Source organism: Mastacembelus armatus, chromosome 16 (genome assembly GCF_900324485.2).
Source record: "Mastacembelus armatus chromosome 16, fMasArm1.2, whole genome shotgun sequence".
NCBI lineage: Eukaryota > Metazoa > Chordata > Actinopteri > Synbranchiformes > Mastacembelidae > Mastacembelus > Mastacembelus armatus.
In genome coordinates, this window is record NC_046648.1 from 3,089,629 (window position 1) to 3,116,984 (window position 27,356).

At 38.7% G+C, this 27,356-nt stretch overlaps 1 protein-coding gene across 3 annotated transcripts in view; it reads left to right on the top strand.

The window, feature by feature from the left end:
* cdkal1 (CDK5 regulatory subunit associated protein 1-like 1) overlaps positions 1 to 27,356 on the top strand; it is a 357,840-nt gene that overhangs the window by 154,160 nt on the left and 176,324 nt on the right. For 2 of the 3 annotated variants that reach the window (XR_003294900.2, XR_003294899.2), the window contains exons 13-14: positions 6,194 to 6,277; positions 9,710 to 9,874. Coding sequence is in view for 1 of the 3 variants with exons in the window: in XM_026294297.1 (XP_026150082.1) it covers positions 6,194 to 6,277; positions 9,710 to 9,874; positions 22,474 to 22,632 (408 nt within the window). In the remaining 2 variants the exon portion in view is untranslated. Of the gene's footprint in view, positions 1 to 6,193; positions 6,278 to 9,709; positions 9,875 to 22,473; positions 23,838 to 27,356 lie in introns of those variants that run through there. The other variant, XM_026294297.1, reaches the window with a different exon arrangement.

Below are 27,356 nucleotides of genomic sequence, written 5' to 3' on the forward strand. Positions count from 1 at the left end.
CCTTTCAACAGGACAGTGAACCTAAGCACAAAGCTAAAATAACAAAGGAGTGGCTTCGGAACAACTCTGTGACCGTTCTTGACTGGCCCAGCCAGAGCCCTGACCTAAACCCAATTGAGCATCTCTGGAGAGACCTGAAAATGGCTGTCCACCAACGTTCACCATCCAACCTGACAGAACTGGAGAGGATCTGCAAGGAAGAATGGCAGAGGACCCCCAAATCCAGGTGTGAAAAACTTGTTGCATCATTCCCAAGAAGACTCATGGCTGTACTAGCTCAAAAGGGTGCTTCTACTCAATACTGAGCACAGGGTCTGAATACTTATGACCATGTGATATTTCAGTTTTTCTTTTTTAATAAATTTGCAAAAATTTCTACATTTCTGGTTTTTTCTGTCAAGATGGGGTGCTGAGTGTACATTAATGAGAAATAAAATGAACTTTTTTGATTTTGGAAAATGGCTGCAATGACACAACGAGTGAAAAATGTAAAGGGGTCTGAATACTTTCCGTACCCACTGTATGTTCTTAAAGGTTTGGTTTGAGGTGGGAGGAGAGATTCTTGTTTTTCTCTCATTTCCAATATGTCCTCATGTATGTACATCCACCACCAGTCAAACATTTGGACACACTTTCCCACTGAATTAAATAGGAAAGTGTGTCCAAACTTTTGACTGGTAGTGGATGTACCTCAATACTTTGGATTTCATTTGCATTCAGGTCTTCTCGTTCTCTGTCTACAAAACCCACACACACCCACCCACACACCCACACACACACACACCCACACTCTCACACTCTCACACTCTCTTAGATGTTTGAATGAAAATGAATTTTGTTGTTCTTTCAGCCACAACTGTTTGTCTATGTCTGGTCAAAGCACATACAAACTTTTTATCATTTACTCTCTGGGGTTCATTCTTCAAAGGTTAAATTCATTAACTGCAATATTCGATCTGATTAGTACATTATACTTTAATTGACGCTTGTCTAATCAACATCTCAGATACTTAAGATTGACCACATTTCACAAACAGTTCTTAATCATGGTCACTTTTTAACTTTAAACTTTAAAGTGATCCTCGATAATTCAAGCGTTACTAATAATTTGGTATCACAGGTTGCCGGAGCCAGTTTTATCTAGATTGTAGACTCTGTGATAAATGTGGCTTTTGCTTCTTTGGAGCAGTCAGATTAAAAAGTGAGTCAGTCTACTGGTTGTATTTAACTTTAGGAGGGCTCCTCCTAAAGGCTTTCTCTTCTTTTAGGTGCTTTTCGTAGGACTAGTTCCCTCAGCCCCCGTCACTGCTGGGCCTTCTGGGTTTACCATTGAGCCCATTTTTCTGGCCTTATCGACACACTCTCATTCGAATGTAAACCTGATATCAATGCACTTCTGAAAAGCTCAAAGTATTGAGCTGAAAGATATTTATAACAGGCTTCAATGCAGTGCATGAACAGTTTACTGACTCTGAAAAGTGCTTTTATCTACTACTAGTGGTGAAGTTTGGACAAGACAGAGCTCAGCATGTGTTTGTGTGAGAACACACTGTGGCGGCTTTATAGAGGGCACAGATTTGACAACTACTCAGAGCAAATCTTGACATTTGAAGAGTTTATGGAGTTGCTTTTGACAAAATATTCTCTTTCTTTATCCTCTTCTCAGTTTATTTTTTCTTTTAACGCTTCTCACGTCCATTTATTTGTAAATGATTAATGCTATGTTGTTCCAAACAGCACAATGGCAAGAAAAAGGACATATTTTAGCTGATTTCTGCATTAATTGATTATAAAATGTCATCTGGATTTAATCTAAATCACAACTATAGATGACAACAGAGCTTACTACAATAGCACCTATACTGACTTTAGTCTTTATTGAATACACCCATTAATCATTTACTATGCTAGTGTAAAAAGGTGAGTGAACCCTTGGATTTGATAACTAGGGGAAAATCCAGCAGTAACCTCAAACAAGGTCTGCAAATCAGACCTGCTAATGTGAGCTCTCCTCCCAGAACAGTGCAGTCATATTCTTAAACTTCTGGTGTGAACAGCTCTCTGAAGGCCATTCCACAGCATCTCTATTTGGTTTAGGACTGGGCCACTCCAAAAGCTGGATTTTCTTTGTTTAGGGTCCTGTTGCTTCACCCAACTTCAGCTTAGTTTAAGCCACCATAACATCATCCCAGGACATACCCTTGGTAAACTGGGGAATTCATTTTTCCCTTGTTGATCCTTGTTGATGGCAAGATGTCCAGACCCAAATCATGACGCCTTCTCCAGCACAGTTCACTGTTGGGACGATGTTACAGAGCCATGCAAAGAGCTACCTAAACACAGTTTCATCAGTCTGCACAATGTTTTTCCAGTGGCATTGTAAAATTTCAAAGTGCTCTTTGGCAAACTTCAGGCATGCCATTTTGTTTTTTACAGAGCACCAACAGCCTGTCGTGAACATTTGGGTATGATGGGTAGGCACGTCTAACAGACTCCAGTGACCCCCATTAGCTGTTACTCTGGGCATATTTCATTATCAAAATGATATTTAGAGTTGTGTGTTTGGAGTCATCTAAGTTGAGTACACATGTCCTGGGAGAGTAGCCATATTCCAAAAGGTTCACTTTACATTTGATCTGTGTTGATCTTAAATGTGTCCCCATCCTCACAAGCAAAGCCACCTGTAATCCATTGGGTCTTTGTGGTAAACACTGAAAAGTTTGATTCTTTTTCTTTTTTTTACTTTGAGTTTTACTTTGAGGTTAAAACTAAATACTCAAACCAACAGGCATGTTTTTCTGCCTCTTTCAAGCAGCTTATTCAAAGAGAACCTCTAAAAGTTCAGAGCGTCTCTCTTTAACCCTGTTAAATCACTACCTGCAATGATTGTCTAGCAACAAAACAAAATCTCTTTCTACAAGAGGGTACAAAAGCCTGGGTGTAGTGTGTGTGTGCGTGTGCGTGTGTGCGTGCGTGTTACTGGTGAATGCAAGTTTATGATACTATGGCAAAACTGTGAAAAAGAGAAATGACTATGGGGAAATAAGGAGAGTGTAGAGAGACAGTGATACATAAATGTCCAGTGAGAAGGAAAAGTGGAATTCAGCTTTGGTGTTACATATGCCTGGAAGCCACTTCGTATTAGTGGTGGGCACAATGTGGTGAAGGCAATATGCACAAAAACTGTCAGGATACCATGTACAAATTCAATGTTAATGTCTTTTCAGCCTCATTGATGGGACAGTGTAATTTTCTTTGTGAGGACTGATTATTTCTAAATTACTCCTAGCAACTGACTGAATAATGTTGTTGTCCCCAGACATAAAGACACCAAACTCATCTTTCCAGTGAAGATTTATATTATTATTACTAAGGTTTACTTTTTTGTCATTGAAACTAGATTTATACACTTATTTATAAAAGCCTAGATAAATATGTGCTTATATCTGCTTACAAATTTTAAATAATGAATTGTTCATCTTTTTAACTTCTAAAAGGTGGAGCCTATAGTGTTGCCATTGATTGTAGCTGATTGGTTTTTAGGCTATTTAAGTATGACGCAGGATACGTGTGTTTGATCACGTCTTCATAGTAAGATATGAGAATGCCAAGCTAAGTTCATCTCAGGTGAGGCTAGTATTGTCAACCTTGATGGATTGCAGCAGGTGCATAATCAGCCCAGTCTTAGCCTTTATTGGTGGTTTGTTTCGTTGAATCCCTGGCAACAGCCTGGCTGCTTTTCAGTCTGGTTAGAAACATAATCCAGTTGCATGGAAAAAGGCCACAGATGCAGCGAGATAATTTGTGGTGTTTAGATGAATTGCGCCTTTATTTGTGATGCAGATGAAAAATGTTGATTACGATCCAAAACCACAGTTCTCTCATTACACTTGTTATGATATGGATTAATTATCAATTAAACTCATGATCTCAGAAATCTGCAGTGGTTCTTCTGGCTATCATGGGATGTTATTCTCTGGATGGTGCAGTGAATACACGTCTCACCGTGGAAAGATGTACACACACATGCACGTGCTTATTATTTGGTATTCTTTGACGTTTTTCAACAGACGGAGTAATAACTTATCTAAGTGCAGCTTGTTACATACACAGATTTGCAGCTACACAATCAAAAACCAACACATACATATTGCAACCACAAACAGACCTCATGGTGTGACGCACAGAGGTGTGCACATCACACATCCTTTACTAGATTCCCTACATTTGACATATGTCATTGTGCTGGAGTGTGTTCATACATGATCGTTATAACAGAGGCAGTTCTTTTGAGTGTTTGCAGTAGAACTTTAGGAAAATACTACATACTTACATAGGTCGAACTAATGGTTGATGGGTAACAGAAAGATGTGTTACCAGATGGGCTCTTCATATTTTCATTGACATAGCAACAACAGACAACACTGTGAAGGTCTTTTGATGTGTTCAGGATTTTTAGCTCAAGGCATTTAGTCCAAAGGAACAAACAAAAAACCCAAATCAAATGTTCACCATCCACTAATAATGTTCAAAGGATATTTTCTACACCCCTTTTTTTCTGAAAATTGCTCTGTTTGCAGGAAAGAGTGATTTATTTGGTCTGGTTTTAGGTCTGTCAGCATGCTGCAGGTGTTGGATCACATGCACAGTAAAATCAGACACAGTAAAAAGAAGGAAGAGAAGGATGAGAGGGAGTTGTAGTGGAAGGAAGAGAGGTATGAACAACAAAGAGAATGCCCAGAGATAGGGGAGAGGAATGGAAGCAAAGGGCTAAGGATGGGAAGGAGGGAAGAAAAGAGCACAAAAGATATGTGTCTGCAAGAATGGAAACACCTTGAGCAATGTGTCGGAGACATGACTTCTACGGGTCTGACATACTGCTAAGGAAATGATCAGTCAGCACAGTTTTCACCGTACAGGGCTCATCACTGAAAGAGTTAAAATGCAAATACTGTTCATTGAGCCCACAGGACATCCTGCTCTTGATATTCTCAACTATATGTTTAAAACCCAGGTGCTGTATGCTCTGCAGCTTTGTTTCCCACATTGCACCTGAACTTTCTGTGCTGTTCCTTACGTGACAACAACTTTTTTTTTTTCATGTTTTCAATTGAAATGTATGTACTTCCTGAATTGATTAAGTTGTATTGACTAAAAACACATAATTTTCTGCTATTTACACACCCAAGATGCATTGTATATTATTGAGGATAACTCTGGAGACCCCTTCAGGGCGCACTTACTGTGAATCACTGATATTCTGCATTCACGACATAAAAATTAAATGTGTGGCTCCAACCATAAAGAACAGTTAAATCCACTTTGGATTGTCAAGATATTTGTCCATGGGCAACAAGTGAGAAAAGATATCTTCCTTTCCATCTCAGTCATGGCTGAGATGATTTTATTGACCCCTGCAGTACTTTCAACAAATTTATCCCTTTCTCCTTTTTTTTTGAGTCAATAGCATTCTTCAACAAAAAAAGAACTTTTTGTTATTATGGCCTTACTAAATTTCTTGACTGGGAGGCCTTGTTGTAGTATTTGATTTTCTGATGTCCTGAATAGACTATTTTCTTTAAGCATTTGAATTGTATCCTGTATAACCTTGTACTTTTTCTCTTCTTTTTATTCATTCTTTTTTTGTGTATGGACCTGAGTTTAATAGCGTTCACTATCCAGCCAAAGTGCTACAACTGAAGTGGCTCAGAAACCTTGAGATTGTAATTAAATGGTGAACTGCACTAAGAAAACACATGAAAAAAAAAAATATTAAAGAGCAAAACTTAGATTGAATGGGGATCTTGATGAATACAAGCATATTGTATGACAGAAGCAGCTTGCTTTTGTTGAATTAAAACCAAAAATCAATGTTACAAATGCAGTCAGAAAGGCCCGACCACAAAAACATGCAGAAATATAAAGTAATGAAGTGATCATAAGGAGATCCACAGATCTTAATCCTGCTGTTCTGCTTAGGTTATGGTCAGCATATGGCTGAGGACATGCGCACACTCACACAGATGGTCCCATTAACAGATAAAAACACATTTGCGTGATAACAAATCCTGCATGATAAGCTGTTTGATTAATTAAAGGGTAAATGTTATGTTTGTTGTCTGGTATTTGTTGTCAGACCAAATATGCTTTCTTACTTTTTTCCCTCCATCTCTCCCACTCTCTTTCTCTGTAGATAGGGGAGAGGCAACACGTGTTGGTGACCGAGGAGTCGTTTGATGCGCAGTACTATGTGGCCCACAACAAGTTCTACGAACAGGTGAGACGTTGGTCAAAAATACCTGAATGAAGGACACGTGTGCACCTTCACCACAGAACATGTTTTTCTCTTGTCAGTGCAATTCTAACTGTTGTAATAATATCTATACTGTAAATATATACTAATATATCTAATATTACTAAAATGTACAGTATATTGGTATCATGCATACACCTAAAGTTGAAGCAACAGACAGAAGTACAGAGAATAGACTAAAAAAATGATGTATTTCTTTTTAAATATGAAACACAGAATTAATTGCCCAGCTAAAGTAGTTCATTAAGTGATTTTTTTTTTTTTTTGGCTGATGTTTCAGTGAAGTCAGACTTATTGCTATGGGTATGGAGATATATCAGGAATGTTTCTTGACAAATATGCTATAGGTGAATCGTTAAATAGTTTAACTGTCCACCATCCAAAACAGTAAAAAAGCTGTAAATTCATTTGCGTCTGATGAGTATTTCTTCGTATGTGGAGCTAATCCAACTCTTCTTCATTTTCACACTTTTCACAAATCAGATCAGAAGCTTTGCTTTGCATGTCACAGGAGTACTCACAGCAGGTGTCAGAAGCTTAAGCTTGTAGTGACTAAAGTAGGTTAGCTGTAATATCACACACTCACAACTCATACTTACAAACACACACACACCCCGCGGTGGTCACAAGAGCATTTGGCTGCTGATAACGACAGTACTTTTTGCGTTCTTATTTTTTTATTTTTTTAACTGTTACTAACATTAAGGTCAGCCCTAAAGACATGCACATTCCATCCTGCACACACAAACAGCTGTTCACATGCACACACACTCATCCACATAGCTTCAAAGACCTTCTCTCAACCTGTGAAAAATTCACTTTAAAACATCTTCAAATAAATCAATTTCCTTCTGCTTTAACCATCATAAGAAACATGTTTGAAGTTATGCTTTTTATTAGCAGGGAGGGCAGGGGATGGTAATAATTTTTCTTCCCCTCCACTTTCCTCTCCTCCCCTCCACTCTTCTTCCTTAGCACCTCATTCTGCAGGGCTATAAACTTAAGTTACAAGCGTCACTCGGTTCATGTGTTTGTTGTTCAAGCGCATATGTGCATATGTAGGCATGTATGTCGTGTGTCAGTTGACTGCACTCAGCAGAGCCGCATATTGGCTTTCATTGATATTTTCCCTTCCTTGTTTTTGTTGGACATTATGTATTTGGTATGTAGTCTTAACTTACACTCTGACCTGAGAATGAACATGAAGTTTATGTACCACAATGTACATGAATCCATTCCCCTGACAGATACAGCTTGATATCCTATGTATATATATATATATATATATATATGCTGCATGTTTACTCCTGCTGAACACAAAGAGACATAAAGTACATACATATACAATTGTATGCACTTTACACAGGGTCTTCTGAGGATCTCCTGTCATTCTTCCTAATTTTTAGCTCTACCTCCCCAATTATATCGGAAGAACCTAACCTTATCTTTTTTGGTATGATAACGCAACTGCATGTAAAACGCACGTAAAACCTAATGGTACATGAAGAGAAAAGCTTCAATACCTTTAGAACATGCCAGGCTTTTTGATTGTTGTAGTTGTATCGTAAAGTTGTATAGAAAAAAGGAGTGGGGGGGTTTCAATGAGTTGAGGTAGAAAAAAATGGGAAAGTCGAGGGTCAGGAAAAAAGTGAGAAGAGTAGTGGGAGCAAAGAGGAGGACAGACATGTTTAGGGAGGTAGGCAATCAGGTAGAGAGAGAGAGGTGTGAGTGAACAAATGGCTGAGTTTTATTTTTACACCATCGATGGATATCTATCATGACAGGCACCCCTAACCCACTCGTGTGTGTGTGTGGATCTGTTAGTGGAGTAAGAAAGCAGGAGGGGGGTTTCCAGTGAAATCAGACAGGCTCTTTCATCATTTAATCACCCAGTAATGGGCCTCAAATGACCATCACTTACACACACACCTTCACACGCTCACACCCTCACAGTGGTCAGTGTTGAGCAGCAGGTGTGTTGATTAGGCAGGTGTGGCACTAGCTGTGTGTCTGTCTAGCCTGCTCCCCTTCTCATTTTCCACCAGCTGGATAAAGACTGACAGATTAACACTGAGCCAGGCATATTCCCACCATCAGTAACACCCCCTCCACCGGTCCCCATGCTGTTCTCTGCCCAGTCAGTAGCTCAGCCCTGCAGAGCCTTGTAATGGTTAGACGGACCACCAGATGATCTGAGTCAGCACATAGCCTGCTTGTTGTACTTGAGCAAGATGTTGAACCCCAGCACGTACAAGGTTACTGCTCTGCTGCTGATTCCAGCCTCTGGTCTGCCTGTGGCAAAGCAAGCAAATGATAGTTTATAACCTGGGATCAATGAGATATCGACTTTGTCATTTTTTATTCAATGATGGCAGTGTGTAAAAAAAAAAAAAATGTTTTCGAAGAGATGATCAGTGCAGTGTCACATAGTTTGCCATTAATGTTTAGCCAGGTTCATGTTTGTTTTCTCAGGAAGAATGACATCACCTTTTAAATCCTAATGTGAATACTCTTATTGAGGGTTCTTCTGTTTTTTCTTTGACTTGGTTAATAGAATAATGGGATGTTTACTAAGATAATCCACATTTTAGTGACTCATTTGCACAAGCTCTTATAACTGCAGTTTCGAGCTGCAGGAACCATAACAACCCCAGTCATTTTTGTAGTGTTTACCAGAGAGATGGAATCTGAAAGCAAGGGCTTTAAAAAACATCGCAAATAAATAACTGTAGAAAATACATCGTCATTGTCGATTTTGTGGTTAGTTTGAAACTTGTTGTGAAAGGAAATGCATTTGCATATGCTCTTTATTTACAGGGAAAACTCATTATGAACAAATTCCATCTCACACAAAACCTTAATTATGAATTTTAGTTTTTTCTTCCTTCCTGCTGTGATCAGCCAAGATTTATAGTTGCCATGGTGAAATAACAGGACAAGCAAATCCCACTAGTTTTTCTCACAGCTGTTGCCGTAGTTTTTGACCTTGTGGGTGTCCATAAATGGAACTGAGAGGGTCTGTGTTTCATATAAGCATACTGGGACCAACTCAATAGGAGTAAGTGGGGGCATTGGGAAAAACATTTTTATCTCTTTCTAACTAAAATAGAAATTGACAGATGTGGGGAAACCTGCAGAGTTGGTTTTTTGGTGATATGGCAGTCCTAAAGAGCTGCCTTTTATAGGTACATGAAATCAAACTGTTGAATTTAGCTCATGTGGTCACTAAAATGCACATCCTTAAATGACACATTGCCTTTTTTTTGTACAGCACAGCTTCACAACTTTCACTCAGTGGGTGTTACTATTATCCATGCTTTACTTTGAAATGTTTGAGTAGTTCATAATGGTTCTTTTTGAGGATTTTTAAATTGGCAGTGACTCGTGGTTTTGCAGGTGCTGGTACCTAAGAGGGCTGAGTTCAAAGGGATGATGATTGAGGTGGACATCTACGAGGCAGGAAAACACTTTCTGAAAGGCCGACCAGTAGAAGACAGTAAACCGTTCACTCCCTCCATTGCTGCACCACTTCAGAAAGGAGAGGTGTCTGGTCTGATTGAGGTAAGTGCCCACACAAACACACACAGTATATGCACATTTTGTTCCCAAATAACTAATACAGGGCCATAAATCCAAATAAATGCAACCTAACAAGAATTAGCAACAGAACTCATGTTAATTCTAATGAAATGTATATTATATTGCATAAACCTAAAATAGAAAATACACTATACAGAACTGAATAAAAGAAATGAAATAGGCCTGGTAGATAAACTTGATGTCAGTGCAGCAAAAAGTTACACATAGGTATCAATATGTGTTGGTAAGTAGAAAAGACAAAAGATCCTGAGTAATTCAAATGCACAAACATAAAACATTTAGTGTATTTTTTTATACTATACTACAAATTTATTTAGTCGAGCTCAGTTAATATTATTCTGTATGTAAATGTATACATCATTCATGATCCAGTACATTTTCTAAAGATACAATACATTGGATTAAAGAATATTCAATGCAGTTTGATTCAACTACAAATTAAAAAACATTTAATTCAGATTCTGTTTTATACATGAGTGAATGTTTTAAATAATATAAATATTGTGTTTATCTGTATTTGTATTGAATATAAAACGCCCCAAAAAATCCTGTCACACTGATAGTTAACATGAGCAGTAACATTTCTGTGTGACACCTAATTTTTCATTGTTTACTTTGTTTCCCAGGCTAATATCGTTACATTTTTCAATTTGGCATTTTCGACTGTCACGTTCTCGCATATTGTTGTAAATAAATGCTAATGCCTTCAGTTTGCGTTAGCATAATCAAAATGAAGCACAAAAGCTCAGTCACTTAGTAAAAGTGGTATAGTAGACATTGTCAAATGTCAGCGTTTAGTTTTTTTTAATCAGCTGAGCCTTATGTTTGAATCTTATACCACTAATAACTCATTTTGTCTTGATAATTCAGTGCAGTCAACTTTAAATTGACTGCTCATGTAGTGTGTGTACGTGTGCTGTCTGGAAAATGGACCTGTATTCGAGCAAATGCCTATTCTCACCTTTTTTAGGTTATCAGTGGACTTACCCTGTATTTGCCCAGCTCTCTCTGGGTTCTTCCCTTATCAAAACGTCAAAAGTTGTGTTTACAGCAAACTATTCAAATTTTGTGCAGTCAGCAAATGACTAAGGTGTGTGTGTGTGTGTGTGTGTGTGTGTGTGTGCGTGCGTGCGTGCGTGTGTGTGTGCGTGTGTACGTGCACGCGTGTTCACATTTTTAATCCATGCTCACCTCTGCAGTTTGTGAAAAAGCACCAGTGTATCATGCATAAGATAAGTAATTTAAGATATGCTGTGGCTGGCTCAACTGTCCTCTGTCTTCGTTCCAACTACATAAATTCACTCTCTCTCTCACACACACACACACACACACTGTATTAATGTATCTGTTTCACTACATGTTATTTTTCACTTTGACTAGCTGTAGCTTATAGCTCAGAACATGGAGCCACAGAGCCGAATACGATACACTTTCTAATTTCACACTCCATCAGCCTTTACTGCCAGATGGAGGGGGGGGGGGGGCAAATACAGACAGAGACATGAGAGAGAGAGAGAGGGTGACACTGATGAAGAGGAAGGCATGCAGAGAGAAAGAAATGGATGGCAAAGAATAAGATAAAATATAAGAAAGAGAGGTTTCACAGCAAGCCAAGCAATACATTCCTCTCCAGTGAAAAGTTTAGAAGTGGGGGCTAGACCTTGAAAACTAGTTGCTCCATAAATTCAGCAGTCCATCCAGCACATACACTTGCATCAGTCCTATCACACTAACATTTCTCCCTACACTCGTACTCCTTCAGCAATCTTCATTATTACACAACATACACAGGCTTGACTTTTTCCATCACATGCACCCTTTGCACATAGATTTACACACACATTATAGTTTTCATACTATTACGTGCACTTCATTTTGCCAAATGTTGACTGGTAAATCAGTGTATGTTGTATCTATAGTCGTATGACATGAATGCTTTTCTCTCCTGTCCATAGCATATTAGCAAATATCATATGTTCATTTTATATCTAGCGATGCTGCGTATGATCTATAGCCTATAGACCTTATGACATGCATTGGCTCTTATTTACAGTAAAGTGGCTCTAAAACACAGGGCTTATAGATAAGTGACCTAATGGCTTGGAAACAGAGCAGTGTCTGCAAGCTACGCCCACCAGAGAGCTCTGTGTCATACTTCCTCTGCTCCTGTATTTTTATTATTATTAAGGCTGAAGAACCACGCTAACATATACAGAACTATCAAATCAGTTTTCTTTAAAGTGCAAAAGAATATCTAAAAATATCTTTTCTTTTTTATCCACTGAGTGTTCCTACATAACGTACATGTGTGTTTCTTTACCTATTTGTAGCATCTTTGACACTAATGACTGGCCTATACATATCTGAAGAGCATCTTTTTTATTTTCCTCTCTGTGTGAGTCCACCACATACTGAGCTGAATGTGTGTGGGACAGTTAAATGTGGCACGTAAAAGCCTGTTGGGATAGCTGTGAATAGATGGACCTGAAAGTGGACCTATAGGTATGGCTGCATGGTTGTGAAACGTCCTTAGATGTACACAACTCTAGCACATTGTGGTGTGTGAAATAACATAGTGTTTCTTCCATAAGTGGCTGTTTGTGTTACTTTCATTGATCTAATATGGGGAAGTGCACATGACATGCGACCCACAATCCACAAACCAAGAACAGTACACCGAGAGTTAAAGTGTGTTAAACAAAACTCAAAACCTGCTGCACTATGTGCAATAAATTGCTAAAAATTGAGATGTGAAGTTAGAAACACACAAATATGCTTTTTAAATCCTTCATCAAACAACATGGATCAGTGTTGAACAGTATATTAACCTCTGGAGCATCACTGAAGCCTTTCTGCACCACCCATAATCTCTGGACAGTGTCTAGATCTATGCTAACATTCAACACTGGGGTGGTGCAGACATTTGTAGTCCAACATTCACAACATATCATTTGTATCTTTCAAACCTTTTCCCAGCATGACTGTGAAATGTGTTCTAAATTGTATTCAGAGTGGTCTACAAATGTCCGAAAAAGTGCTCAAACCTGCAGAAGCACTGGGGTCGGCAGGCCAATTTTACACACGACTGGATTGCATTTGAACGTCCTTTATGTATGGTTATTTGCATGTCTTGACTTAGATTAGGGTTTTGGTGCTCTAGGCCTTTGTGAACCTCAGTACCAGTATGATGGGCAGATGAATTTAAAAAGAATAATTTGCTGCTATGCATAAACATGTTTGTTTTTGTGGTCACCCAGTAAAGAACTGTTGAAACAGTAGCATGCTGTTTTTGTTTTTTTACCTGACTTTCACCGCCCCTGTCTCTCTTTCTCTTGCCCTTCCCCTCATTCCATTTTGCAGTATAACATGTTCATTAAAAGCTGGTGCTAATACTATAAAAGAAGACCAAGGTTTTAGAGAGAGAGAGAGAAATTGTTTTCTTTTTCTGACAGGGAAGATGTGTCTTCTTTTCTTCTCTCACTCTTTTTGTAGACCACGAAAAAGTTTTTGACTGTGTTCAATATCAGTTTCTGTGTCAGACGTCAGCTTTTGGTTTGAGCTCTGGTCACATATGTAAGATCAAGGTTTTATACCAAGATATTGAGAGTGGTGGTTTAAGTGCTTCCTTTAAAGTCCAGAGGGGAGGCAGACAGAGCTGTGCCTATCTGAAAGTTTTACTTTCTGCCTACACAGCTGCTCCTGTTGAGTATTAGTCTTAATGTCTCTGGTTGTATTGAAAGTTTTGAAAATGTCTGCCTATACGGTTGATGTAATTGTTCTTATCAAAAACAGCTTTATATTTATATTTCTCATATTTGTCTGTTGCTGCCCCGAGGTTGTGGAACAATTTGCCTCTGTACGTACGACAAGTCCCGACACTACCCATGTTTAAAACGCGACTCAAAACTTATCTCTATCCTCTAGCCTTTTCACCAGCGTGACTGACTGACTTCTTTATAATTTTACTGTTATTATTTACTTATTGAATTTTATTAATTTGTTTTTTTTTTGTTTACTTGATTCATGTGTTGGATATGACGTATGGCACTTTGTGTCAGTTGTTGCTGTTTTTAAAGTGCCTTATAAATAAAAGTATTATTATTATTAGAAAATGTGGTACAACATCAATTCCTCAGTAGAAATTCATGGGGGGAAAACGTAAGGAAGTATTACTGGATGATGGATTACAAAACTTGGAATAAAGTAAGGATCAAATAACCTGGTGTGTAAATCTTCTATTTGTAACTGAGATAATGTTTTGGGAACAGTTGAAGAAGGACCGAAAATGGTCACATTTAAAAGATCAATAATTTGATATCATCTATGTTATGGCTTCATTTATGGACCCTCCAACAAATCTGCTGCCAAAAGTGTAAACAGTAATAGTAATAGTTTTTTCTGAGATGGCTTTCACACAGTGTGTTGTTCTTATGTAAGGAGGAAGGAGGCCCAGGGCTCATTGTATGGCCTGCGGGAGTGTTGCTTTTTGTCTCCAGTTCATCTAGAGATTTCTCACTGGTTCTGCAGACCCTGTGTACAGACCCATAGTTTAAACTATACTGGGTCACAGTGATGGTCTGGGATTGTTTAAGTTTTTGTTAATGGACTTGAGCAACTGTAGACTGGAAGAATCTCCTTATTGTTACTGTTGATTGTGCAGTGGATGTTCCACAGACACAGATGTGGAGATAGTTAGATTTGTCAGCCACATGCTCAGTAACTGGAAACATCTGGGCTGACAGACAGAACATGTGTGAGCTATATGCTCTACGGAGGTGTTCACCTTAATGATGATCATTTTTTTGAGAATAGTTTACTTAAAAAACTGTCCTGAAAATACATGAAATGGTTTTGGAGGAAATAATGTGCAATTGATGGTAAAAAAACAAAAAAAAACAAATACTCCATGGAGAGCTCACCTGGCTCAGAGTACTGAGAAGTCCATGTAGAGAGGACTGCACAAACCACATTTAATTATAAATCCAAATATAATTAACAATGGTCTTTTCTGAACAGCGAGGGAAGCAGTTCTCATCTGTTTTCTGGACTGTTGTGGATTTGGGTTTTTTTTTTTGGTTTGTTTGTCTTGTTTTGTTTTTTCATGCTGTCATTGATATGAGCAAAAAAAAAAGTTACATTTTAAAAAATACCTCCTATCTATCTGTCTCTCTCCATCTGTCGGCCCTTCATTCATTGGACCAGTATTTTCTACAGAGGGGGGAACGACGGTAATGAGTCTTTTAGTGGGACACAATAGCAGAGAAGGCACTCAGCAGCATGGTGGAAAAAAAAGAAAACCTATCTTCACTAGTCCTCATCCTCAGATGAAATTAAATGATAGAAGAGGAGGGCTATGTGAGAGAGAGAGAGGCCAAAAGAAGAAGCAAGAATGAAAGCAAGAGAGTGGGGTAGACGGAGAGATCAGGAGACAGAAAAGAAGCTTGAGTGCCATCCAATAATCAGCTCTTTTCAGAGCATACTTTCTCAAGGAGACCAACAGAATAGGAGAGAGAGAAAAAAGCAACTCTGCTCCTTCTACAAGACAGCAAATTGACAGTTCGTATGAAAGACAGAAAAGAAAAAGGAGAGAGCGAGGAATATGGGTAGTGAACATTGTCCCTCCATCACCACAAACAGACAGAATAACAAAAAATGAAGGTGAACGCACAAATCTCTATTGGAGTATTTGCTGGCCTTTCCTTTTCCTTTTCTCTAAGGCTGGGTGTCTTACTATCCCTCTGTAACTCTAACTTTATTTTTATTTATATCATTACTTATTTAATATCATTTTGTTTCTTTCATTGTGTATTTGGTTCTTTCTGTGATGTTTTATCATTTTCCTTACAAATTTTCTTTCTCACTTCTTGCTCTTTTGCCCTCTAAGTTGTTTAAATCAGATTTACCATCCTGTGTGTTTTTAAATATGAATGGGTGGCAAGAGAACATCATAATTCTTAAATGCATAAAAGACAAAACACCAAAGCTTGCACACACACTGTCTTGCTCGCTCTCTCTCTCACATACACTGATGCACAGTTCCCCCCGTTGTGCCTGGCAGACACCTACTAGCCCCAGGATATATCAAAGACTGACTGTACACACACAATCAATATGTAGACAAAAGGCACACATGCCCAACACAAACACAGACACACAAATAGACACATTTCAACAAAAATCTGTATTTCACCTCAAACAATGGCTCCGCTTCATGTTGACTTGCAACTGTTATGGGTTGTTGCTTTGATGTTGCGTTATGCACGTGTTTTTATCTGCATTGTCAGAAAAAAAAAACAAAAAAAAAAACACCAAATCAAAGATTAGGTTTTCTTTACTAGTCAGGATACAGCTAATCCTCTCAAGTCTATTTTTAAACTTTATTTAAATTACCAAAAGGTTTTGCTTGGCCTGTGCATGACTTTGTTTACTCTGGTAACAAATAATTTGTTTTCCCTTCAAAACAGCTGGCGTGGCTATTTTAAGCATTTCATTTAGCATGTCAAATTGTATTACATGGCCTGTGCTTTGTGTGTACTTAAAGAACCAAAGTCACAGTAACAAAGGAATAAATGTTAATCCATCAAAATATTAGTCACATCTATTTTCAGTATTCTTACCTAACATGTCAAATGGAATTACATGGCCTCATTCTGCTTTGTTTATTTCAAATGTCAGAAGGTTTTAAATGCCCCTTGCTCTGAGCTTCGTTTTTGAACCACAGATGGAAAATGTAAATAACAAAGCTCTTAGCCAACAACTGGAAAATAAAATGAATTATGTTTAGTTATTGAGTAATCTTTTTAAGGACATGTTTTTGGGCTTTTTCTTGCATGTTATCAAAGTAGTCTTTTCCCGGCATGGACCTAGTAAACAAACTCCTCAGAGCAAAGTTGAGTCACCCATGGCTTTGTATCTTATTTTGAGTTTCACCATCCTCTTATGATCAACATGCTGTTTCATCACTGCTCCAGCTGCAGTGTATGGAAAGTCTGTCTCAGCACCTAATTCTTGTTATTAGAATGATGTTGGATACAAAATGTGAAAACACAGTTAACTGATAAAATGCCCTTTCTGCTGTTTGGAAGAGCACCTGTATAGATGGTAACCTCCACATATACATGTAAGCTTTGACTTTCACATGTTTTTCAACATTTTCACCAGTCTTTAATCTTGCTAATGGTATCCTCAACAATGGGCTGCTTTTGCTCAATTAAACCTGACTCAGTGTTTGAATCTACCTGAGAAATGTAATCTACCTTGTTTAATCCCAGGCTCAGGAAAACATCTTGCTACTTTGTCACCAGAGACACATTACCTGGAATGACTCCCACAGCATAGATTGCTAGTGAAGTGCTTTAAATAGCAAGTTGCTTAATGTAATGGTGTATTGTACAATGTCAAATTAAATCTGAAATATGTTCTCGGTTGTTAAACAGCCACCTCAGGCCTCTTTCGTTCTTTGCTCTCAGGCAAAGATACAACACGATGGAGATAACAGGAGGCAGCTTTTCTCTGTGTGTAGAGTAATTGGTACACTGCAGTGCCACATTTACTTGTACGCACTGCCTGGTGTGTGTGTGTGTACGTGTGTACGTGTGTACGTGTACTTGTATTGTCTTTATGAGTACAAATTTTGAGCATTTCTATCAAAGTGAGGATATTTTCCTGGTCTTCACTTTTTTCAGACCCCTGTTTGAGGTTTAAGACCATGTTTTAGTGTTAGGGTTAGAATTATGTTTAGGTTAGGGTTAGTTCCAGGGTAGTTGTTATGGTTAGCTTTAGGTTCTAGGGAGTGCATTATGTCTGGGTGTCCTCACAACTACAGAAATACAAGTGTGTGTGTTTGCCCACTGTACAGTAGGCTTTTATGCCTTCTCTATTCAGTATCACCCTGACCCTCTCTTTTTTTAACCACCAAGTGTTCCTACATTATGTACCTGTGTGTGTTTGTGTACTTATTTGTAGTGTGTGAAAGCATCTGTCCTCCCTGTTTGTAATAGTGCCTGTCATGCGTTTGACACACACACAAACTCCTCCGTGTACATGCATGCAGTGGTCTTGTGTATTTAGTTATTGTAACTATAAATCTGTTTGCATGGAAACCTGATGGGTCTGTGTTTGTGTGTAAAAACAGATCCAGATCTGTGAGCCGACAGTGTTAACCGCCGTGTCGGCCCATATGTCTGATATTTCACTTTATTTTTTCTAATTGTAATCGCTACTAGAAATGATGATTTTGATTTTCCATTCAAATGGCCTGTAGCCTGCAGTGGATGCATGTTTGTGTTCATTGCGATTGTCGACATGGCTGTAATTTTGCACATTTTCATGCACAGTAGGAGAAAATCCTCTCTACACATCATCATTTTATTAAAATGACCAATAAAAATTGGGATGGACTCTTTCTTATCTATTGTTTGCTGTGATATTCAGTGATGCATGTTTACATAATCGTGTGTATTTGTGCATGTGTGTGTGTGTGAGAGTCCATTTGCATGTGTGTGGCATGAAGAAATGAATCTATGATATTATGTTTAGATTGGGATGTTGTGTATCTTTGGGTTTATATAAAGTGATAATTGTTGTGTGGGAGCATTCAGGTGATGTCACATGACAGACAGACAGGAAGAGAACATGACTGAAGTTCCCCACTAAACTTCTGTTCTCTTTTTTTTTGTTGTTACCTGAAACTTATATTTTTCAATAAAGATATAAAAAAACTGAATTTACTCTAAGTTACAGACATGTAACAGATCCACCGAGGACATTTTTTCCAAATATTACTTGAAATCGCTGTTTTAATTTTGTTTCCATCCATTTGTCCAGTTGTAAATACAGCTGCAGCCCATTGTTATCGTGACTGTGGCTTTGTTAAATCACCCGTGACTAAGGAGCTTGTTACAGTATCTGTTTACACACAGATTCACGCACACGCAGACATGCATGGTCTCTGTGTGTCTAAAGTGACACTGACAGCTGGTGAGGATCATGTGAGAAATGTGACCATTGTGCATCGTGCTTTCTGGCTCTTGTGATGTGGTTGGTGTGTCAAAGTGTGTATCTTTCCGTGAACACACTCCTGTATAGGGAGATTTTTACATTGTTTTTTTATTAACAAAGACTCATCTGTGGCATTGGTGCCAGAGACACGTTTGAGAGTGCCAGACCTTGAGGGAAAGGCATCTCGCTGTGCTGTGCTAGCCAGTCTGTACCCCTGGTTAGATGATTTTCAGGATTGTTTTGTTCTGTTCTACTGCTGTGAGCAGGGACACAGACATTAGCCAGCACAGGCCTACACGTGTACACACACATTACTCACAAATGCCACCTCTCTATTTCTCGTAGTCCTATGCACAAACTCAGCATGTTAGCTTGCAGGTGGTGAACTATCATTGAACGTCACATCGCTCATCTTTTCCTGTCCTCCTTCTTCCATGCCTTCCTTTTCTCATTTCTTCTGTTTTTCATTGCTGCCCTCTCTGCTCCTTTCCTCCCATCTCCCCCACTGTGCTGACAAGCATCTACTGGCACTTGGATTTTCACTTATCCTCTCCACTAGTAATAGATTTTAGACTGTACTATTCTTCTTCTTCTTGGCACCCTGTTGTTAAAAGACACCTGCAAAGAAAAATAGACAGAAAAGAGGAGCCGGTGTCTGTGTCGAGAAATATAATGGTTTAGATGCTAAACTTTTTTTCTTCATGTGTACATCCAACTTTGCTGATTCCTGATTATAAGTTATGAAAGCTAAAAATCACCTTCCATCTCTTTTTCTCAGTGCCAATCAATTCATCTTTCAATGACTGAGCTAACAGTTTGAACCTGTTAAAAATATGCACATAATATTAATTTGGACTAGTGATTTGAACCACATTACAAAGTTTAAGAGGCTCAGTGACAGTTGGTGCAGTGTGACCTGAGGGACTTGACTTGGCTACCATCTAAAGCACCTGTATTGATTTTCAAGCATCAAAACAGTGTATCAGTTTCACCATTACAGGGAGGCAAATGATGATCCTGACATTAGGAAAATGTGAATGTGTCAGCCACCCTGAGTTACTGATTCCTCTTAACCTATTGTACGTAGTTACTTTAAGTGACTTATGGATGTGTCACTTAGGCGTTGCCAGTCATAGTATCCATCCTCCATTGTATGAGGTAACAGACGAAACTATTCAAAGACAATAGTGATGAGAGTGGGTGGCAAGGTAGCATTCGAAAACCATCACAGGACAGGGAGAGGAAGTAATGTGGAGGACAAAGAGGAGGAGGACAGATGCTATGCAGCCATGTGCCTGCAACACATGTAGGCGTGCTCTGGTTGTCAATTACATATGAATCCTTACTGTTCGTAAAACAAGGTGTTTGTTCTACGCAGTGTACGTCACAGTCATAGTCTCATTTCCTAGGTCAAAAGTGCAGTAGATGTGTAGGTGTAAATTGATCACAAGGGCAAATTTGTTGACTTTTGTTTTTTCTTTTTCTTCTCCTAGTAACTGAAAAATATAAGACAGCAAACTAATAGACAAGACTGGTAATGATTTACAGATATCCCTGATTTGGCTGAGCAGCCAACCTGGAAAAAAATGGAGATTGAAAGACAAGTGGGAAGATTTTTTTTATTGGAACCTTTATTTGGAGAAAAGGACTAGAGGTGGGTGGAGAGAGAGAAGAGTCAAACCTCTTACAGTTATCCCTAGTGAACTTGATTAAAGGTTATTCTAGAAAGCTGCTGATCATTTGCTCGATATTGTCTTACATGATCTACCTTTAAGGTGATAAGGCATTTTAGCACGTGTCATGCAGGTGGACACGTATAGAAACCACCACAAGGTCATCCAGATTGATTTCCCTTCTACACGGAGATATTGACAAAAGTTGGTTCTCCCATCCAGTTCGATTTGCTTGAAATCACAGCTCCGGTCTCTGCTCGTAGACATTCAAATAAAACTCAATATAGGTTTACTCAATCAGAATGATGATCAGTGAGGGAGAGTGGAGGCCAAGGAGAAGCAAGTCTGCTTATTGTCTGCTCATTGTTACTAACTGAATTACTTTAACACCATCAACAACAGAAAAATGCCAGCGTGCTTTCAGTGCTTACATACTTGATTTCATTTTGAGTTTGGTGACACTTTTGGTGACTTTACCGGAGGTGCACACTTGAACTTTTGCTAAACTTCCCAGACTCTCTCACAGTGCAACTTCTTAACATCAGCTTGATTCAATAGACAGCGCCCTGAAATAATTGGAGCACTACAAAGCTCCTTTAACTGCTTTACACAGACATAATAGTGCCTTGCTCTCATTAGAAATACTTTCTTCTATAAAATATTGAAATAAGCACTGAAATTTGTGTTAATGGTTGTCAGTTATTTCCAAATGAAACTGAATTGTAGAGTCGAAGCAGATGGAGAGAGACACAAGGTGAGAGGTAATTGGATTGAATGATAGTGCCTAGTAATTCTCATTTGCTGTCCTAAATTAGGGGACCAATGATCTATCAATGGATCCTAATATCAAGTGACATCATTAGATCTAAATGTGCGTAATTATCAGCAGCAATGATCCATGAAGGGTATTAATATATACCCCCTCACATAAAATGCCTATTTTATGAAGATCCGATGACTGAGTAAATTATGACCTGGCTGATCCATGTGGAAAAATAAACTTCAGCTATTTGTTTAAGAACAAAACACAAACTCTTTCTCCTCCTGCCCTGCTGACAGTTAATCCTTTTCTCTCCTGCTCCACTGTTCTCAGTATTGCGCTTTCCCATCCTTCACTGTCACATGCCTTCAGTAGTAGATGTCTTTTTAATGATCTGAAACATTTAGACAAAACAGAAATCTCTGATTACAGACATTTGATGCTCTGGGCCACTGGTCAGTCTGCTGTCAAGCCTTGTTCTTTGATTTGTGACCGTAGCCAGTAGATTTGGTCTAAAGATGATTCCCTAATTATGAATCATGTACAGTACAAGACTTTTGCTATGAGCTACAGTGACGTCTGTGAGCACAAGTGTACAAGGGGGAGCAGGACAGGGATTTGTGTGTGTGTGTGTGTGTGTGTGCGCATGCATGAATTTACTTAATGCCACAAGAAACAATAAAACTTGTTACTAAAATTGTCTGTAAAATGCAACAGCACTAGTAGATTGAACCACAGGTAGAGTGAACATGACAGAGAGGATCTGTGCTATATTCATTGAAAAGGCTCCTTTTTAACTTCCCAAATTTTTTCAGTGATAACTTACTATAATTGTGTATTGTTTGAAACACCTCTAATAATATTTATTTCTTGAGATATTCATCTTTTCCCAATGAAGTAGGAAACCGACTCCCTGATATCAGGAAATGTCTGACGTGCAGCTGAATTACTCTGAGCTCAGTATGTGCAGGTGAAACCTGTTTCTCTACAGATCAGCAACAAACATACACAAGAAGTCAGTAAAGTATCATTAACACAGTGTTAGGATGAAAATGAATCAAAAAGCTCTACCTTTCTATTTCCCCTATCCCTCACCCCACACCCCCCACCCCATCCCACCCCCACAGGAACATATTGCCAATGGCATCCAAGCTGCTTCTAGGCCCTCTTCGTCCGTTGTGTCGATTGGCTCTTACACTCTGGACAGGGAAGTACTGAAGAAGCTGGGGATCGGACTCACACTGGTAGCAGCTGTCTTGGCCTTCATTGTGGAGAAACTGTATTGATGGAGCCAGTGTCAACAGGAAGGTAGAGGACAGTGACATCATAGGAGCCTTAACAATGGGCCTGAATAGACTGAATAAACAACAAAAATGCTCTGTCCCGAGATTCCCTGTAGTTTTCAATTTTAAATAAAGCTAAAGAGAGAAACAGGAAGTCAGTGATACCTGTACAGTCAAAGGTTAGTTTATTTGTTCTGTGCTATTTAGTGACAACAACAAGCTTCACAGACCTTAGCTAATAGCTAATAGTTAATAGTTTTAGTGCATTTTTGGTGTAAATTCTATCCAGTTTATTTGAGTTTTTAATTGGAATCTATTACAATTGCAGGTTCTGTTTCATGTATATGTTTTATTATTGAAGTGCAGGCTGATTTAGGATAATGTTACATATATGCTTTGCTTGTTTACTCATAACTACATCCTGATACTATCCAGACTGGTAGAAAGGTAAATGACATACTATTTTTAGTTCTGTGTAGCTGTTTCACAGCTTAATGATTTGATACGTCTGGAGATTATTGATCACCTTTATCAGAACGTCTGAGGATGATCATGCTGGATACTGCTATTTGCTACTATTGGATATTACTATTGCTATTGGTGCTCCCTGATTGTGTCCTACAGAATGACACACACACAGTGTGATAGGTCTGGTTGTATATGTATGCGCTCTGGTGCCAGCTTAAAAGGTTCATATTTTCTCACTTACCTGTAGCAGTGTGGAGCTGATATCTGCCTCTGGGATTTCTGCTGCCACCCCAGTGTGATGACAGTAAATGGAATTTCATTTGTAGATCACTGAAACAATTCCCCAGCAACATCACTGTTACTCTGGATAATTCACAGAGCATGCTGTCATCTGTTTTCAGAGGAACGACGACTCCAGTAAAACATTTAGTGAAAACTAAATGAAATTCAGATACAAATGCTTGTATTGCAGTGGCAGCAGAAATCTTAGAAGTAGATATCTCAAGTTTGTGCAGCTATAAGTAAAACTACTACTGCAGCATTACAAGAACTAATTCAGAGGTATTCTTCTTTCTCTAATTCAGGTGAACTCATCGTCTAATAATACTCTGTTGTTATGTGGACTGCATGCGGTGTGTGTAGTCATTACTGAGACACACAATTGTTTCTTAATTAGCATTTGCTACAACTATCCACATCTGTTTAATAAAGGACAATGGCAGAATTTGCCATGAGTGAAATGACTGTGATTGATTTATTTAATAATTTACTGGTGAAGGATGTTCTATGGAAAATCTGTGGAAAATATCTCTTTGTATGGTGTTTAGTAGTTCTGACGCACACAGCCAGCCTTTGTTTGTCCGTCTTTCTGTTTTGAGGTGCAGTTATCTGTGACAAAGTGTCTCTGGTGACAGTTCCAACATGTGCTCTGAAATCTCGGACAGTTAATAATGCATACCCCAGTTTGTGTCGCATTGCACAGATGCATGTGTCTCTGTCAGCCTGTCTGCATTTTTAGTTGTGTGAGTGTGAATGCACTGCATATATTGTTTGTCACGTGTGTCTTTCAGCTTGTTTGTGAGCTTGTTTCAGTGTCAGGTGTGTGTGTCTGTACAGGTCCGCGCTGTCTGATGTATTGTCTCCAGGTTCCTCCAGTGCTTAATTTAGCAGAAAGCCAGTATGTGTGCATCTGTGTGTATGTGTGGTTCAGGAGTGACAGGGATTCATCAGTCTCTCATTCAGAAAGTCCTGTTGTCAGATATACCACTGTTGTAACTTACACACACACAAGGTTTGTATTAGCTAAGTAAATGATTCATATCACACATTCTGTTGGCACACAGATATGTACAGGTACACCTAGCTTATGCATGTCACACACACACACACAGCATGCTGCACCTTTGTGGGCCAGTATATGGGCAAATTATGCAAGTCGAGCAAACTGGCACACAAGTGCCAAAGCTTTATATTATCAAATGATGCATGTCCTAACCATAGATACACACAGCAGCTTTGTGTTATGTGATCAAATGACACATGTAGCTATGAAGCTTGTTATATCCATCCGGCAGTGCCCTGTATTATTTTGCAGTCATGCACACTGTGACAGTTTGTTTGATGCCTTGTAAGCACATTTCCTCCCCGTGTATGTCAGTCACACTGCATTGTTCTCCAATAAAATATGGATGCAGTGACACCCTTTATGTCTGGGACATCATCACTAACACAATCATTATTCACTTCAGCTGTTTCTAATAAATGTAAGGGTTTCTGAAATCTTCCTTATTGACATCTGTATAGTGAAACTGAGCGACTCTGCACATAAGAGGAGTGAGGTTTCAAATTATTGCACTTGCTTGTGCCATCTCTTATCTGTCCTGTGATTTCATTTCATTGATTCAATTGTTTAAAAGTGACTATGCTTTGGTTTGCACAGATACATGTTGGTGGGCACTGCCACATTACTGTGAATGAGGCATGTTTGGTAAATCAGCATTTTATTGTGAAAATCAATGTTCTCATTTAATATTGACCTCCTGGACCCACAGTACGTACAGTACACGACCAGGGTTGAAAACTACACAACATCCAAAACCATTTTAAAAACCAGCTTCGCTTTTGGTTTCCTAGTTACCCTTCAGGCTCTGCTCTTTAGGAAAGTACAAGTTACTCTGAATTTAAACTTCAGCTTCACAAAAGACGTGTTCAGTTCAAATAAACACTTCCAAATATACACTAAAGACTTATTCCTTGAATATAGGCCAGCAACTGGGTTGAGTTTAACTAGGGAATCTTGACACTAGCTATTAGCTGACAGAGCTTCTCATTAGCCACCATCTCAGGCTGTGACCTTTTCATTTATGCCTAGCGAAGTAAATTCCTCACTATCCTCTGCATCTACCACTGAGATTATTTTGAAGCCTCTGTGTTTTTCTGGGTTGCTTTATATTGTAGAATGATAGATCATTTATTTAAATAAAGAGCTGAGTGTGGGGTAAATGGAACTTTGAATATGAGAAATAACTCTTAAAAAATTTGACTTTAAAACATTTTTTAAAATAAAACTGGAAGAGAAGAATAATTACGCTACAATCCCCAACATTTAATCTATATTTAGGGTCTTTTATCATGGATTGTTGTATTTTTGATGTATAAAAGCCCAAAGTGCAAAAGAGAAGAAAGAGAAGAAGCAAGAGCCTGAAATCTGGAAGAAACAAGTTTGTATTTTCTGGTCTTCCATTGATGCCTTTCTTTGAGGTTTGTTATCAGGGTGTATCACTTTTTTCAGGAAAGCAATCAGTAAAATGCAAATGTTTGTCAGGTTAGGTCCAATTTAGCTCAGTAAATTTACCATGCTGTCATTCAGCTTCAAAACTATGCCATTAAAAATACCCCACCCCCACACCCACCCAATACAGCCCCACAAAATTTCACTCATATCGACTTGTCAACCAAAGATGCAGCAGCATCTTATGATATTACAGAGAAGATGCAATTAAAATATTTACAGAGTCAAAAGGCTCAGATTTATTTTAGCAGTGTCTAGCACATTAATTGTCACAGGATGCTGTTGATGACAGCCACTGATATAAAACATGAAAATCTGTGGCATGTGTGTACAGTCTGTGGGTGGAAGAGAGGAGGTCTACCAAGTGTGAGGGCAAATACAGAATAACTGCAGGGACTGATGCTGCTTTACCACTGAGACCTGGCTGAAACAAAGTCTATTAATAATCTGGCTCTGTGTGTGTGTGTGTGTGTGTGTGTGTGTGTGTGTGTGTGTGTGTGTGTGTGTGTGTGTGTGTGTGTGTGTGTGTGTGTGTGTGTGTGTGTGTGTGTGTGTGTGTGTGTGTGTGTGTGTGTTACTGCCCTAATTTGCAGCTGTCACCTTGACACCGCTTTACTTTGAAGAAACAGAGAAACAAGAACAGAAAATCTTCTTCTTCTCCTGTGTTTTTTGTTTTATTTTTTTGCTTATTATAGGAAAACTGAACTGAACGTGTGTATTGTTTACATACAGTGGTCAACATGCTGTCTCAGCTCTGGACAGCAAACACATGTCTTATGGAAGAATGTCTTTGTGATTATGAATTTGTTTGGTAAATGAATCTCTGCTCCACTGTATCACGTTTCCCTTTTCCCACCTGTTTACTGTTTATTTCTTTTCATCTTTAAAGCTGTAATCTTTGCCATTCAGACCAACCTGCACCATTAAAAACCATTATTTTTTATTAACTAGTGTCCAGTCCCCTGTCAGAAGAATATCTGCTTTTATTGCTACTATGCTATTTTATTGCTGCTTTGTAGCAAATAATGCGATCGCAGTGGAAATGTTTTTCACTTTTATTACACTGACTTAAACTCTTATTGAATTCACAGTGGTACACATGCCAGAATATCCTGCTCTAAATTGAGGCAAAAGCATGGAAAATTATGAAATAGTTCGTGCATATGAGTGTTCACCAAAAAAACAAAGACCCCTAATTTCCTGTAACTAGGAAGTGTTGGGGACAAATGGAAGTCCACATGGGTGGGACCAATTAATTTTTGTAATTCTGACCAACATGCTCTGTTGCTGTCTGCCTACACCTCCCATCCATCTCTTTTTTTTCCCATCTCACCCTGCCTTTCAATTTCCATAGGCTGAGGTCAGTTCACTGTGCTGAGCACCTCAGTGTGTTCTGGAACAGAGGGAGATGCCTTGGCAAGCAGATCCATTCCTAATCATGTGCACTGTGTGTGTGTGTGTGTGTGTG